General features: G+C 39.5%; 2 protein-coding genes across 3 annotated transcripts; one reads left to right on the top strand and one right to left on the bottom strand.

The window, feature by feature from the left end:
* Positions 1-208: 208 nt before the first annotated feature.
* mRpS22 (mitochondrial ribosomal protein S22) lies at positions 209-10,606 on the bottom strand. The gene is made up of 7 exons (XM_069337279.1): positions 10,467-10,606; positions 7,941-8,098; positions 6,143-6,307; positions 5,265-5,408; positions 1,853-2,082; positions 1,096-1,201; positions 209-491 (listed from the first exon to the last, which is right to left on the bottom strand). The coding sequence occupies exons 1-7, from the start codon at positions 10,582-10,584 to the stop codon at positions 369-371; spliced, it is 1,044 nt and encodes a 347-aa protein (XP_069193380.1). The 5' UTR covers positions 10,585-10,606; the 3' UTR covers positions 209-368.
* Positions 10,607-10,890: 284 nt separating this feature from the next.
* On the top strand, positions 10,891-14,467 carry LSm7 (U6 snRNA-associated Sm-like protein LSm7). 2 transcript variants are annotated; one of them, XM_045754624.2, is made up of 3 exons: positions 10,891-10,937; positions 12,127-12,346; positions 13,235-14,467. In XM_045754624.2, exons 1-3 carry the CDS (start codon positions 10,929-10,931, stop codon positions 13,372-13,374), a joined length of 369 nt encoding a protein of 122 aa, XP_045610580.2. In that variant the 5' UTR covers positions 10,891-10,928; the 3' UTR covers positions 13,375-14,467. The 2 variants fall into 2 exon arrangements, with proteins under 2 accessions (XP_045610580.2, XP_069193381.1); XM_069337280.1 differs by having other exon boundaries at positions 10,914-10,937; positions 12,130-12,346.
* The last annotated feature ends 2,120 nt before the right edge of the window (positions 14,468-16,587 follow it).

Below are 16,587 nucleotides of genomic sequence, written 5' to 3'. Positions count from 1 at the left end.
ATTTTATGATTTGGACAGTATCCTAGTTAGGTTGCCCTTGATGAGATAGGGTTGAGGGAATGGTGCCCAACTATTTGGACGGTTGGGGATTGACTGCCAACCTGAATGAAGCAAACCCAAATAATTGAGCAAGCTTTTCTTTTCACCGTTTTTAGCCACTTCTGAGCATGAAGCAGCTCTCCATATTAAAGGATTAAAATAAACAGTATTGACTGCTAGTGAGATTTTTTTTACTTCAGCTTAGTTATCTATATCTTTTCTTTCCACAGAAAAGATATATACTAAAGTATTTAATAGTACTGTACAGTATTAATCAAAACTTTTTAATGTTAGCCAACATCATTCCAGGCCTTTTCTGAATGCTAAACTTACACACCATGAGCTGACCTCACATCCTTCTCATACTGCTCACGTTCACGAACGATGTCCTGGTAAGCTTGCATCGCCAATAGTAACTGTGGTCGTTGCAGTGAACCATGTTCAATGTATGCCTAAAAACGGTATTCAAGTCAGTTCAACTAATGTAGTATACTCAACAAATTACTTTTCCAAAATATATAACCATAAGTTAAATATGAGAAAAGAAATCTGTAGTTAGTGCACAAATGTACTCCAATAATTCAATTACTATCCTGGATGAAACATTTTAAAAGCAATATAAATACTGTAATGGTATATGAAATTAGAGGAAGATTATATACTCATATGAAGCCAAGAGACATTCTGACACTATAAGTTTCCGAGTGCTCTTGATTTCCTTCTCTGAGGCTATGGGTCCCCATAATTACACTACAGGTAGTATATACATGAATACAATGAAAAGGCAAAGAGAATAACTACTAATATATGTTTATGTACTACCCTTATTTATAACTTAAAACGGTTCCAATCACTACACCTGTACTTGTTATTTACCTCCTGTGCTCAAATTGCCTGATATTATATTTTACATTAATTTTGTGAACTATTTATTTTTTGTAATGCACACTACGATGTAGGACTTTAGTAAGCTGATCCATTTAAGGGTTAAATAACAAATTTCTGTAACAAAACCAACATGTTAAGTTTGAATAAGTGTCTTAAGAAAGAACTTGCCTTAAGAAAATCTAAGTGCTGGTTTGGATCCACATTTAGCGTTGTTGTTTTGCAATCCGTATGAATCAACTGATGAAGCTTCACCATGTCTGCACATGCTTCCAGCCTGTAAAACAAACTCAAGTTATTTGTTTTGGAAGTACAGTATAGTTGGTTGCCTGATTAAATACAATTTAGGCCTGACCTTGGAGGATTTAACAGGAAACTGATCTTGGCATTTCTTTAACGTCTTGTCTACACCTCTTGTAAATAATGAGATTTTCTTCGTATTTATCTTCAATTGGGAAAAAATTATTATGTTGTCAGTACAATACTTGACGTAACTAGAGTCATATTCCTGTGTTAAAGCTCGACAAAGTGGCGAGTCTAGTCTACGAACTACTGCTGTTCTATAATTCCCCAATACTTGGGAAAGTCTATGTAACGTCTAAAAAACAATGATAACTACCATATGTTTGGAATCTCATTAAACTAATTTGGCAATCATGTTTGGAACTAGAACTAAAGCAATATAAATGACAACTAACTCAATTTGTTGCTCAGCAGAACACATGCTATGACTGAACACACACATGTACAAAAGCCAAAAATACTCTTATATTTATAATCTATTAAGAGCAAGTAGCAATTTTTTACGAGTCATTTAAAATAAAAAGTGAAAAGTACAGTACTAAAATTTAGTCTCTCCAAAATTAAGTTATTTGTTAAACTTAGTGCAATTATACACAGCAATCCAAATGAATAGCTGAAAACTTACTTCTCTTTTTGTAAGAGGCTGATTAGCAAGTTATCAATTTTCTTATGCCATGCAAGATAAAAACACATAGGACCATAGTGACGAGTCGAATTCAACATGTGGTAGTGGCGTCTCGCTTCCACAGTCTCATACACGGTACTGGTAACACGTTGGTACTCTGGGTCATCGGGCTCAAACTGTGCACAGGCACAATCTAACACAAATTCATACTTCTCTCTCTCCAATACACCCTGTTTAGAAATAAGAATTATTACTATAGTGCTGTAACTTTTATTAACAAAGCAAATTAATTATGCACTGAGTTTTGTACATAAACAAATTTGATACTGTATACCCTTTTATGGTTCTGAAGGTACAAGTAATTTTTCATTATAGGTCTTTGGCATTCTGCGAGTGCTCAACCAACATAGTAGTTCCAATATGAAGTAAGGTTTCTACTATGTATATACTGTACAGGGGTACCTCGGTTTAAGAGTTTAATCCGTTCCTGTAAACAGCTCGTATTCCGAAAACTCATAAACCGAAGCTAATTTCCCCATGAGAAATAATGGGAAATGAATTAATCTGTTTCTGACTACCCAAAAACCTCACTTTAAACTATATTTTATACCTAATTCATATAAATAAGCCTACAAAACTATGTTCAAGTTATTACTTACCCTTGCTGATGAATGCTGTAGGTGTATGGAAGATGGTGAGGAGGGGGGGAGGAGGAGAGGTGTTACTGTTTGGAAGGGGAGTCCCCTTCCATTATAACATCAGACAGTGAGGACCTCTCTGGGGTGCATTCTCTGGCACGTTTTGCCTGCATACCACTAGGTCCTGGTTGTGGCTCACTGCTCAATTTTCTCGCAACAAATCTGTCCATGGAAGCTTGTTTTTCCCTTCTTTCACAAGATGTCTCTGTAGTGAGGCATCACATTGTCATTGAAAAGATTAAGGCAATGCCCTACTACAACTTTCTCTGGGTGAGTCTTTTCAATAAAAGTTTGCATTTCTTCCCACATCTGACACCACTTCTTAATGGTTGCAGAAGGGACATTCTGTACTGCCTCCTCCTCCTCCACTGGAGAAACATCCTCAGCTGGGTCTTTTTGCTGTTCCTTTTGAAGGGCTTGGAGTTCTTCAGTGGTCAGTTTTTCATTGTATTCTTCCACCAACTCCTCCACATCATCACCATCCAATTCCAAGCCCATTTGCTGGCCCAGAGAAACAATTTCCTCAACAATAGGCACATCATTTACAGGCTCAAACCCCTCAAAGTAAAGTTCTGTCACACATTCAGGCCACAATTCTCTTCAGCCAGAGATCAGGGTTCTTTGAGTCGCTTCTTGCCAGGCTTTGTCAACGAGTTTTAAAGCACTACAAATGTTAAAATGGTCTTTCCAGAACTCTTTGAGGGCGAGTTTTGTGGCTTCAGTCACTCCAAAACATTTCCGGAAAAGTGCCCTTTCATAAAGTTTCTTAAAATTCGCTATGATTTTCTGGTCCATAGGGTGAATTAGAGGAGTGGTGTTAGGAGGAAGGAACTTTACTTTACTGTGAGAAATTTACTGTATCTGTGGAACAATTCATCTTCCAAGCCTGGAGGATGAGCAGGAGCATTGTCGAGGAGAAGCAGGGCCTTGAGTGGCAAATGTTTCTACTGCAGATATTTTTCTATGGCAGGGCACACCACTACATTCACCCACTCCGAAAAAAAAATCCTAGTCACCCATGCCTTATTATTAGCCCTCCACATCACACACATTTGGGTTTTCTGCACTTTATACTATTTGAAAACCCTTGGATTTTCAGAATGATACACTAGCAAAGGTTTAATTTTCAAATCGCCACTCGCGTTTTGAACACAGCACAAGCGTAAACCTATCTTTCATAGACTTGTGTTCGGGCAATGATTTTTCCTCCTGGTAATGTATGTCCCCTTAGGCAATCTTTTCCAGAACAGTCCTGTTTCATCACAATTAAAAACTTGTTGCAGTAGGTATCCCTCAGCCTCTGCAAACTCTTTAAATTCTTCAATAAACCTTTCAGTCGCTGGTTTGTCTGAGCTGGCTGCCTCCCCCATGCCTGGCAACACTTTGGACACCACTTCTTTTTCTAAATTTCTCAAACCATCCCCTGCTTGCCTTAAAATCTATCATATCTGCACTTGTTCCAGGGGTTTTCTTTACAAGGTCTTTGTGCATTACCCTGGCTTTCTCACAAATGATGGCCTCTGAAACACTATCACCCGCTAACTCCTTGTTGTGTATCCAAATTAATAACAACTTTTCCACTTCTTCGATTATTTGTGGTCTTTGTTTCGTGATTGCTCTTACGCCTTTTGCCACTTTAGCACTCATAATGTCTTTTTCTTGCTAAGTATAGTGCATATCGTTGACATGGCTTTGTTGTACTGCCTACAAAGTTTAACAACACATGTACCATTTTCATGCTTCTGAATGATCTCTTGTTTTTCATCTATTGTCATTCTCACATGCACTTTCTTGCCTTGATCCTTACCACTGGCTTTCTTGGGACCCATGGTGAGATATATAATAACTTTTATGGTCAAATGGCCAAAAATCCAACAAAACACTGAAAATCCTGGTGAAGAATTCAGGTGGGATAGTCACTGGGCGCGAGGCACTGGTAAACTGAGGGGCGATCGCCGTACCACCACGCGCTAGGTCGGCCTGTACGCGTATCAACACCCTTGCCTTCCGAGGCAAATCCTGCTCGTATTCTGAAAAACTCGCATACAGGGACACTCGTATTCTGAGGTACCACTGTATATATATATGAGGAGGCTCATTGAGAAATTTTTATATTTACTTAAAATGGAAAAAATGTAATTTATGCAGCATGTGATTTCAAGGGCAATTGAAAAGGCATCCCTAGCAGCATTTCTCGTAAAACAAAACAGGCAAAACTACCCGGGAGGGTGGGTCAGCCAACACAAGGCGTCTACTAGTAGCAACAAGAAATATCTCATTCATAAGGAAGGGGAGGGAGGAGGGGATGGGAATTACACTTGGCAATCAGAGTGACAGATATAACATGAATACATTTGTTTATTTTTTGTTTACTTAGGTGGGTACATGAGTAAATAAACTTCTGACTCCTGTTAGCAGGCTTAGAGCTTTCCCTTCACAAAGCTCATCTTTACTACAGTATCCAAAAACAGATAATCTAGAATCTTCTAGAATTGTCAATGCTCATTCCTGATAGGTTAGGGAGGAGACAAGAGCTAGAACCTGACCCCCCCCCCTCCCAGAGGTGTTAGGAGCAAATGACATTCTGCCATTTTTCCCCCGAGCACATCTGGAGCATAAGATGTTGATGTAACATTGAATCAACATTGGTTAAACATGATGCACAAATCTTGCCCTCTGGGTTGCCAAAGCATTTACTAAATTTTAAAATGTACCTGAAGATGTTCTTCTAGGAAGAGCTTATGTGGTTTTAACTTGCGACCAGGACGTGGGTTATAAATCTGGTTCATCCTCTCTCTCTCTTCAAATGATGCTTTCCGAAGTGTTCCATCAGGATCTCGCACAACAATAGGACGTTTCTGGCAATGGAGAATATGTCGTCATGTAATACAGAAAGATCACAACCAAATAAAGAAAAATTACAAAACATTAGTAGCTATTCATCATATCTAACAATAAACATTAAATTTTGGTCAAATTGTGTATGACTGGTAGTGATACGTTCATCACACCTGAGCCAAGTCTGGAATTGTCAATGCCCGCCGGGCCGAGTCTGGAATTGTCAACGCCCGCCGGGCCGAGTCTGGAATTGTCAACGCCCGCCGGCCCGAGTCTGGAATTGTCAACGCCCGCCAGGCCGAGTATGGAATTGTCAACGCCCGCCGGGCCGAGTATGGAATTGTCAACACCCGCCGGGCCGAGTATGGAATTGTCAACACCCGCCGGGCCGAGTATGGAATTGTCAACACCCGCCGGGCCGAGTATGGAATTGTCAACGCCCGCCGGGCCGAGTCTGGTATTGTCAATGCTCGCCGGGCCGAGTCTGGTATTGTCAATGCTCGCCGAGCTGAGTCTGAAATTGTCAACACTCGCTAAGCCGGTATCTGAAATTGTCAACGCTCACCGAGTCATTTCTGAAATTATCAAAGCTCACAGAGTTATGTCTGGAATTGCCAATATTCACCGAGCCGTGTCTAGAATTGTCAATGCTTGCCGAGTCATGTTTGCACGATATTTATTCAAAATGTTGTATAATATCTTCATTATAACCCAATTTTAATTAACAAATATGCAGGAAATACAAGAAACTTACTCTGTCAGATAAGCCATATGTAATATCAGTGAACACATATTTACAAGTGTCATATCCAGTCAGGCCAGGATCCTTCGACAACACATCCAAAATGGGTTGACGCTCCTTCACCACAGGAGGCATTTGGAGGATTTTCTCCGATGCCTTCTTAGATTTTTCAAAATGCTGCAAAACATTTCTATGGTTTAACACTACAGGTTTAACACTACAGTACTGTATATTAAACAAGAAGGCCAAGAGCCAGCACTACCATACTTTGTCAAGCCACTAACGCACAACATTCCTAGGTTTTACTTTTATAGTGGCCTTAAAATATAAAAAAAATGTTGATTTCAATAGAGCAAAATTATTACAGAGGATGCACTCAATAATGAAGTGCTCTTGTACATATCTTAAAGACAACTGCTATAAACAAAAACTAGAAACAAAATTTATATATACAGTATTTATATATAGTATATAAATGAAATAGAGAGCATGAAAATGGGAAAAGTAGGGAGGGGGTGGAAGATTGTAAGAAACAGCGAGTGTGAGAGAGATTGATGGCGGTGAGTGAAGCAGATGTAGACAGGAAAGTGAGTGGATGGGACAGAAATGGAGGTGAAAGTGAGCGAGTGCACGTGTGTGTGTGTTCACCTAGTTGAGTTTGCGGGGGTTGAGCTTTGCTCTTTCGGCCCCCCTTTCAACTGGCAATCAACTGTTTACTGACTACTTTTTTTTTTCCTCCACACCACACACACCCCACGAAACAGCCCGTGACAGCTGACTAACTCCCAGGTACCTATTTACTGCTAGTTAACGGGGGCATTCAGGGTGAAAGAAACTTTGCCCATTTGTTTCTGCCTGGTGCGGGAATCGAACCCGCGCCACAGAATTACGAGTCCTGCGCGCTATCCATCAGGCTACCAGGTGTTTCTTGCATAGTAGTAGTAGGCATCCATCAGTCTCAAGAGGGTATGGAGTTGCGCTCTGGTTGTTGGTCTGGAGTGGGGTTCTCCAGGGCGCAAATCTAGGGTAGGTCACTATGGAGAAGCCGTTACCCGAGCAGCAGGTTTCCCCTCTTTACGGTGCCAAAAGTCTCCAATGAAAGGGCAAACACGCACACACACACACACACACTATGCCAGGCTATACATATTACATATCCATGTATTATGGGGTAGGAAGGTACAAAGGGGGGGGAAGTAAACTCTCTAAAGTTAACCCTATGATACCTGATCAACCAGGCTGTGACTCATACGTCAGGCTGCGAGCAGCCGCGTCCAACAGCCTGGTTGATCAGTCCGGCAACCAGGAGGCCTGGTCGACGACCGGGCCGTGGGGACGCTAAGCCCCGGAAGCACCTCAAGGTAACCTCAAGGTAACCCTTTGAATTTCACCTTGGATGCTGAAATGACACAGTAGCTTTCTTGGGGCTAAATTGTTCCATCTCAATTATTGTTGGTTTCAATTCAAATAAATGAGAAACCAAGATCTCAATCAGAACCAAGAAATGCTAATTGTCATTAGGCACGAAACAATAAGGTATCCCAACCAGAGATACTGTATCTAATGAAAACTGATAAATAAATACTGCAATGAAATCACAGGAATATGTATTCTGAAATCTTAAAAGCCATAAATTGGGATATAACCTGCCTCCCTGAACAGGCGCACATACTATTTTAACACATCAGGTTCTAGTCGGTAGTGTGTGTGCACGAGCACTTCAGGAACGTGTGTTCAGTCCCACCATACAGCCTTAATATTTTCTTACCAATAGCATGTTCCAAACAAACAAACAAAAAATTGTTCGTACCTCTTCAAGTTCTTCATTTGTCAGGAATTCGTATCTTGGTGGCTTGAGTTGGGTTCCATCAAACCTTTGCCTAAAGACTTTGTTAAAGTCTAATTCATTAATTTTCTTCAAAATTTCTTGAACATTTTTATTGAAAAATACAGGTGCTGGATCACGATCTGTTGGGATAAATCATATTAGCCTCACTGCATAGAATAAAAAAATGAAATGAATGTCTTCCTTCAATTAACAGAAAATAACCAATAGGGGCACCAGATGCGAAATTTTTTTTCTACGCCTACCTCCCTTAGGAGGTGAACCTCAAGCATAAAGAACTGCACACTGCAGATATTTCTACTCTAAGCATGAGACCAATAGAAAAAGGAAAAGCGGGAGCAAACCGCCAGGCTTCCACCACAAGGGTGAAAACCTGTCCACTCCCGAGATTAGTAAATACAACACACAGTTATCACACACGTCTGATTTTATTTTTCCACAACAGTTTTGTAGTTATCCTTGAAGAAATTTGTTAGTGTTTACAATAGAAGGGGATAAAACAAGAATGATATGCAAAATAACGAGGATAAACACAATAAGATAGAAAAGCATATGTGAAAACATGAACTTGAATGTACTGTATATAGTATTTGGAGAAATAAAAACCCAGTGTTGAATGTACTGAAACGTCAATTTCTGGAAGCCCCGGTGACTCCCTGATGCTATTTTCCTGAAATTGCTGCATACAAAATGGTCACATCAGTCACAGATAGTTATGTTGGACCAACCTTTGTACCAGAGCCAAAACCTAGCCTCCTTAAAGAGACAAAGAGAGCAAATGACAATCTGCCACTCACCAGAAAAAGCCTCCAGAAAGTCAGTGCAGCTTTACAGACAACTGGAGGGTTCACAGAAAATTAAGCCTTGAAAAACCACTTGACAACTACTGCAAATGAGTCGCACAGAACAAAGGATTCACCCAAATGACCGCAAAACTCGTTATTACTGATTACCACCACCAAGCAGTCTGGCTCCAGTTCCCAACCAGCTCATAAAGTCAGTTCTGGACTTGATGAACTGACAAATCTGGAGGAACGCAGGGAGCCACCAAAGCTCCTCCAGAAATTGGCATTTCATTACATACAATGCTGGGTTTCTGGAGAGAGCCCCTTTTGGCTCCCTGAAGCTAATCCAACCAAAGAGAACAAGAAAGTGACTTACCAGAAATGAGAAGAGTTAGCAGGCACTTAAGACAAAGAATGGACACAAGGTCAGGTGGCGTAGCCCAGAGCCACACATGACTGACTGGAACCAGGAATGTTAACCAAATACTGGACCACCAGCATCCTATTAGAATGCAAAGACCCTAGTCCGAACATGAGCCCTGGGCATATTAGAGAACATGGCTGCCAAAGCCACGTATTTACAATCATCATGAGCTCGAGGGTTGACCCCAGGTTGGCTAGACTTGATATTGCAGGCATCCTAGGAAATACAAGACTTGGAACAGGGTACCTAGGTAACTGGATCAACCATTAAGGCATCCACCGAGACAGCATGCAAGTGCTGTAGTGACAAAAAAGCCACCACAGGACAACAAATGATGCACCCCAAACCTAATCAACCAAGCATCGATCTGCAAAATATCCCTCCAGAATTCCGCCAGCTCATTCTTCACCAGAAAAGGAGACAGTTGCAAACGAACAAAACCCTCAACTTCTGAGAAGAGCCTGAAGCTCCCCAACCAGACAGCCGGACTGTGATCAGTCCATTTCCAACAAAAAACATAAAAGACTTCATCATCATCAGAAGAAGAGAAGCAGAACATACAGAGATAAGATCCCAATGAGTGTATGACTCCAGTAATCAGGCCTTTGAAACAGCAGACTTACCAGCCTAACAATGCCATTCCTGTGCCTTACCGACTCACACCACCCTAGCATATCATTAGTTATTTAATTACTGCTACAGTGTCATGATATAACCCTCCTGCCCACTAGGACATCCGAGGCTGTCAATGGGCATTCACAAACTTGAAAATTCATGGATATTGTGCCCAACACAGGGTAGTCTCAAAATAATTTATTTATTTATTTATATACAAGAAGGTACATTGGGTTTGTGAGAATACATAGCATAGTACAGTATTTACAATCTTGTAAAGCCACTAGTATGCACAGCATTTTCGGGCAGGTCCTTAATCTAACAGATAATTTGACATAACTATCTACGGGCTCACCATAGCCCGTGTTACTTGGAACTTTTTGTTCTAAGTAGCGAATCTTTAACAACAACAACAACAACAGATAATTTTAAATACATAAATTCTATCAGTATATAACATCGGAACCAAACTGGATATAGCCGCCTTTAGGGTCAAATTCACTGCTCATAGTGGTCTCCTCACAGGAATAAAGAGAGGAAACTCCTAGAAAGAGTGTGGACACTGGAGAGAAGAGCAGCGTCCCTGGCGAGAGGTACTATGGGGGAAGACAACCGGGTTACACACTGTTACACAAGTAGTTTTATAATACACTTATTAGCCCTTACCGTTATATCTGTTAACAGTGGTGGCACAAGTCCTAGTTGAGAGGCGCACTAGACGTGTGGTGGAGGTGGGGCCCAGGAGCCGGAGCCAGGCCAACCCGACCCTCACGCCGCCTTCCATGTTGACACCCTGGGAAACCTACCTATAACAAATCACTTAATAGTTATATGCCATTAACTAACAGTGTAATAATTAAATGCCTAAAATATATCATATCAATACATTTGTAACATTTGCATTATTAAAGAGATAATGAAATGTTATGTCAGTTGCTTGTATCAATGTCTGCAGCCTGGATATACAAAGTTATTGATCAGTAAATAATTTCTTAACTTATTTGATAAGTTAAGGTAATTTATAAGCGGAAGGTAATTTATAAGCGGAAGGTAATTTAGTGTTAAATATGAGTTAGATGGGAAGTGATGGAGTAGACCCGTCTCCCCTCCACAACAACCTTTCAAAACATGGCCTCGGTAAGCTGGCGGTGTCTTGTGGTGTCTTGGGTGGCCCCATACCACCTCTTGCTCCTCTCTCCCTTACCCCCCGTGTGTGCTCGGCCGTAATGCTCGCCGCTGGCAACCCCAACAGCTTCTAAATATAGTTTCATAGATACGTCATGTTAAGATAGGTGGTATATTCAATTTGGGTCTAATGTTGACCAAACCACACCAGTGGATGGAAAGCCGACGACGTTTCGGTCGGTTCTGGACCATTAACAGGACGGACCGAAACGTCGTCATCTTTTCATCTTCTAGTGTGTGGTTTGGTCAACATTCTTCAGCCACGTTATTGTGACTCGTGTGACACAGGGATAAACATTTAATTCTATACTGGCCATATAGTTTAGCGTTTTTGTAAAACGCTCGCCTAGGGTTCCGCGAGCGCTTTGTCCTGGGTTCGTATCCTGGCCGGGGAGGATTTACTGGGTGCAACTCCTTAACTGTAGCCTCTGTTTAACTCTACAGAATAATGGGTACCTGGTTGTTAAACGATTTTTCGTGGGGGGTCGTATATTCCAGGAAACATAGGATTAAGGACTTGCCCGAAACGCTACTCATACTAGTGGCTGTACAAGAACGTAACAACTCTTGTATATATCAATAATAAAAAAAAAGGAATTACTAATGTAGCTAACAGTTTATGAGATGAGTGTGTGTGTGCAATGACTGCATCCCATTAAGGGCTAGACTGTTTCCACAATGTCTCTCATCCTGTTACTGGACAGGTCCATTGTTTAACTGATAGGGAACAAATTAAAAAAAAAAAAATTATTATCAGAAGAAAGTGCCAAGCCATTACGACTTTATAGCAATAAGAAAATTCAAAGACTACCTTGAAGGTTTTAATGATTGCAGTGTTCACCGTGCTGTAATGATTTTTTTGAAATAGCACAACTCAACGGTCTGTATCTGATATACTGTACAGTATTTACAAATGATAACTTGTGTAAGGTTTATCAGGTTTCTCTGAGAGTTGTGATTAGTAGGGATGCCAGACTAAAAAATCAAAGATTAAATATACAGAATAAGGCGCATTAGATATTGTTTCATATTTAGATGCATTAGAAGTAAGAACTGATGTTCTTCAGCTTGATCTTGCCCTTACTAGGTTCTATTTAGATTATGCATTTTATGTTGACTCAAAGACAAATTTTTATTTCAGCAGCAAGCAGCTGGTGGAGAGCGACGAGAAGGAGGAGGAGGAGGCAGAGATGGGGAACAGAAAGACAAGAAACGAAAGGAATCTATTCTTGATTTAAGCAAGTACTTAGACAAGGCCATAAGAGTCAAGTTTTCTGGTGGGCGTGAAGCTTCTGGAATATTGAAAGGCTTTGATCAGCTATTAAATCTTGTGCTTGACAACACCATTGAATATCTCCGAGGTAAGATGAGACTGGTATGGGACTTGTTCAGTGTATGTCATGCTATGATTTTAAAACATTTATACAATGCGGTACAGAAGATTGCAAGAAGGATAGTAGCAATAATGGATGCAGCAAAGGGATTGATGGTTTCAGGAATGGGTGGTGTGAGGAGTAGGTTTGGTGGAGGGTAGAATGGATTGAGACAGGAGTAGTACACTACAGTAATTCTCCTTACGTGGGGGGGGGGGGGGGGGGAGTTTTAGCTTTTGGTTCCACCTTTCAACTTTGATCAACTGGTGTAATGGTTCCCAAACCTATTGGGCTCTTATATATTTAAAGAAATAATTATATATATTTATGTTTAAAACTGTGTATGGAGTTTACCTGCACTATTTCCCCTTTTAGTGCATTTTATTTGTTCACTATTTTCACAAAAAAAGTCTTATAATGTTTCTCTGGCTCATTTTGGCACAGTAATGTGCTTATTTTCCATCTGTGTTGCCCTTGTTTGTGTACCTGTGAGTCCAAATATGTATTTATCTGCCCTCTCAGTTTCTTTAAGAATTTGTTATGCGGTAATCATATCTGTCTTAACTCTTCTGTCTTTTAGTGAGGTTCAATTCTTTTAGTCTTTAATCGTAACTCATCCCTCTGGAAAAGGAGAGATGATTGGTGATCAATCCTTAACTGTTCCTCTGTACTTTCAGCAGTAATTGGGTACCTAGTTGTAAGTCAGTTGGCCGTTCCTGTTCCAGGGAAAACTGGTAGGGTAAAGCTTAAGATAAGCTGTGGGAGGGAGAGCTCTAAGGCTGCTAACAAGGATCAAGATTAATCTTCTGTACCCACCAATGTAAACAAAAAATCTATATGTATATCCTAATACAATATATAAAATCTTTATTTCAGATCCAGATGATCCATACAAACTAACGGAAGATACGAAAGAGAGAGGCTTGGTTGTGTGTCGTGGGACAGCCGTTGTGCTTATTTGTCCAATGGATGGATGTGAAGCAATTGCAAATCCCTTTGTACAACAAGAGACATAGCAATATCAGTTCAAATTATATTTCTAATAAATAAAACATTTTAAATATACCTACTTTTTATGGTATGGGAATGTTAAAAGAAATTCTCTTGTTTGATTTGTACTTCTAGCATTTACGTTTGATTTTGATTTACGTGATGTAAACTTAAGCAGGATTTTAAGGAAATGCTACTAGATACAGTATACAATTTTGTCTAAATGTGAGAAGGTAATTTTCGTATTCGTCCTGAGTTTCATATAATATTCAGATAAAATTTGAAAATATTTATGTTCATTTCAATAATTTTGGTGTAATTACTGGGCCTAATTTAAGTCACTTTTTAAACTAATGAAAAAATTCATTAACGTTAAATGACAGTGAAAATTCAGCCATACACACTACAGTTTTATTTTCATTTAAATCAAATTAAAAGACAATATTATTTTATCTGAGTTTAAAAAATGCATAGATGCACACTGTCTCTGAAATGATTCAGCAATTAATTTTGCTAAAGAAAGTAGAATCATTCATGTGTTGCTTAAATTTGTACCGTGAGACAGTATTCAGTACAGTACATAGAGAACTGAACAAACGTGATTTTGATTAAGAATCTTTACAAAAAATTAAACTAGGTTCCTTGTGATTACCTTGTAATGATTTCGAGGATCAACGTCCCTGCGGCCCGGTCTCTGACCAGGCCTCCTGGTTGGTGGTCTGGTCAACCAGGCTGTTGGATGCGAGGTAAACCCAAATTTATGATGACTTGCACTATTAAAAATCTTCCATTGTAGTGTACTGTAAACTGTTATCATATTTTATTGATATCATCGATAAATGGCAATAGGTTAGGTAGCGAATGTTTTGGGTGTTAAATGTAATGAAGTAGCCTACATTTATTAAAAGCTTTGTTTATTTTGAACTTTGGGCTTTGTTCCATTCAAAGTCTGTTCATCTGTGCTCAAATTTTCAATTTCTTTTAAATTAAAGTAAGAAAATGGCTACCAGAAAAATGTAGAAAAGTTTAATATTTATTTTAACACTTCTATTGTGTTATCATAATTAGCATTGAATACATTACCTATATGTTTCTTTTATAATGAAAGTTTTCAAAATCTTTGGTGTATTACTTTCCTATTATCTTTTTTTCTATAGGTTTTCAGACAAAAAAAATTGTTACTGTTAATAGAAATATTGGTTGTTAAAGGTATTGATTGAATATAGACAGACAATTTCAAGAGGAAGAAATGTGTACATAAACAACTGTTAGTTTCATGTAGAAAATAATACTGTACAGTACTGTATTTTGAATTAACATTGTTTATGGTGCAGTTGTCTTTGTATTTCAAGTAGATAAACAGAAAAGTAAATAACTGGTATAAGTACTGTGGATATAGGAGGGAAGAGGTACAGAGATAGGAGGAGACATCTATACAGCTTGCATGAGAAGAGTTATGTTTTTACATGGTAATTGAAAATGGAAATTAACTTAACATAAAATTCAGATAAAAACTGGTAAATTATGATGTAAAGTTGTTTGCAATTGTAAATAAATTACCTCATTAGTATTACCTAGTGCCCACTTTCATATTCAGGTGGGGGTCTTCCTGCTGACGAGTCGTGTTGTCCTGTCTTGTATACCCACCCCCATTAAAAATGTCACTCGTTCTTAATTACGTAACAATTAAGTTTATATTTCTGGAAAAGTAGGAGTGCCTGAAAAAGAGTTGAATTTACTGGATGGATGATTCCTTTCAGACAAAATTATATCATTCGTTTGTGAATTATTTCCTCAAGTGTGGGTGTGGACACGAGGCCGGGCAGGTGGACACGAGGCCAGACAGGTGGACATGAGGCCAGGCAGAAGACTACAATGAGTGAGAGGACAAACACCCAAGATACAGCTACAACATTTCCTTCTATTCACAATTAAGCTTACCAAGTTCATCATTTTGTAGGTTACATATTTAACATCTGTATACGCTTAGACATTTACTGTACCGTTAAATAACATGACTTTCGACGAGGTATCAAGATGATGATGGCATTTGTTCTGACCTTCAGGTCACTAATTGCATCACAAAAATTGACAAGATACCTTAGAGGATATAATATGCCCCAGATGCTTTTCAGAATACTTGACTGGAATCTCTCTTCAACCCCACAACAAGCAGACTAACTCCTGAGTACCTACTTACTGCTAGGTGAACAGTACATTAGGTGAAAGGAAATGTGCTCGACCATTTCTGTCTCGTACGGGATTCGAACCCGGAATTCTTGATTGTGTGTCGAGAACGAACCCGACTGTACAACTAGGACCCTCAAAAGTGAATTATATATACACTTATATGTAAGTGTATTAAAACCAAATTTTCGGTAACCTACATCCTTTCTTAAGATGCTGTGAAGACTGTACTGTGCAGTGTTCACAGTACAGTATTTTCCTTAATCTTCATTATTCATTATAGTCCTAGACCCAAAGGTTCCACGGTCTACTGCAGCAAGAGTAGTAATTTATACTAGAAACATAACCACACACTCGTTAACTGACATATTTATATTCATTTATCTAATAATGCCAAAAGTTGAAGTATATCCTAACACAATAGCCATCTCAACACTGTAAACAGTAAGCTACATACACATGTATTACAATTATACAAACAAGCAACATACACAAATCCCGTAGTATCAGAGCCGACAGCTGAAAAGTCTTGAATAACCAGAAATTCTTGATAAATGTTAGGCCTGAAGGACTTGATTGTGATGAGTATCCCAACCTGTCCTCAGGCCTGAAGGACTTGATTGTGATGAGTATCCCAACCTGTCCTCAGGCCTGAAGGACTTGGTGATGAGTATCCCAACCTGTCCTCAGGCCTGAAGGACTTGGTGATGAGTATCCCAACCTGTCCTCAGGCCTGAAGGACTTGGTGATGAGTATCCCAACCTGTCCTCAGGCCTGAAGGACTTGGTGATGAGTATCTCATCCTGTCCTCAGGCCTGAAGGACTTGATGGTGATGAGTATCCCAACCTGTCCACACGTGAGGACAGGTTGGGATACACAACTAGGCTTCGAGTGGGTTCAGTCAAAATTCGAAAGAATTTCTGAACCCTTATTTACTTCCACGGGTAAGACGTTACCTATGGTTTGTGAAGGATGAATGTGACGGAAACGTCTAAACTGTAAAGTGTTACTAGAAAATCTTCACAATCCACTATACTGCAGGTTGTGCTCA

This window comes from Procambarus clarkii, chromosome 37 (assembly GCF_040958095.1).
Source record: "Procambarus clarkii isolate CNS0578487 chromosome 37, FALCON_Pclarkii_2.0, whole genome shotgun sequence".
Taxonomy (NCBI): domain Eukaryota; kingdom Metazoa; phylum Arthropoda; class Malacostraca; order Decapoda; family Cambaridae; genus Procambarus; species Procambarus clarkii.
Note: the sequence above shows the minus strand (reverse complement) of the source record. Positions and strands in the feature narration are given on the sequence as shown.

What these genes read in the sequence shown, in the direction of transcription:
- mRpS22 (XM_069337279.1), bottom strand. Translation starts at nt 10,584, where the DNA reads ATGGAAGGCGGCGTGAGGGTCGGGTTGGCCTGGCTCCGGCTCCTGGGC. An exon ending in TCCTAGAAGAACATCTTCAG is followed by an intron (nt 2,083 to 5,264) that starts GTACATTTTAAA and finishes ATTTCTAAACAG; the next exon opens with GGTGTATTGGAGAGAGAGAA. An exon ending in AGCACTTAGATTTTCTTAAG is followed by an intron (nt 492 to 1,095) that starts GCAAGTTCTTTC and finishes TACCGTTTTTAG; the next exon opens with GCATACATTGAACATGGTTC.
- LSm7 (XM_045754624.2), top strand. An exon ending in CACCATTGAATATCTCCGAG is followed by an intron (nt 12,347 to 13,234) that starts GTAAGATGAGAC and finishes TCTTTATTTCAG; the next exon opens with ATCCAGATGATCCATACAAA.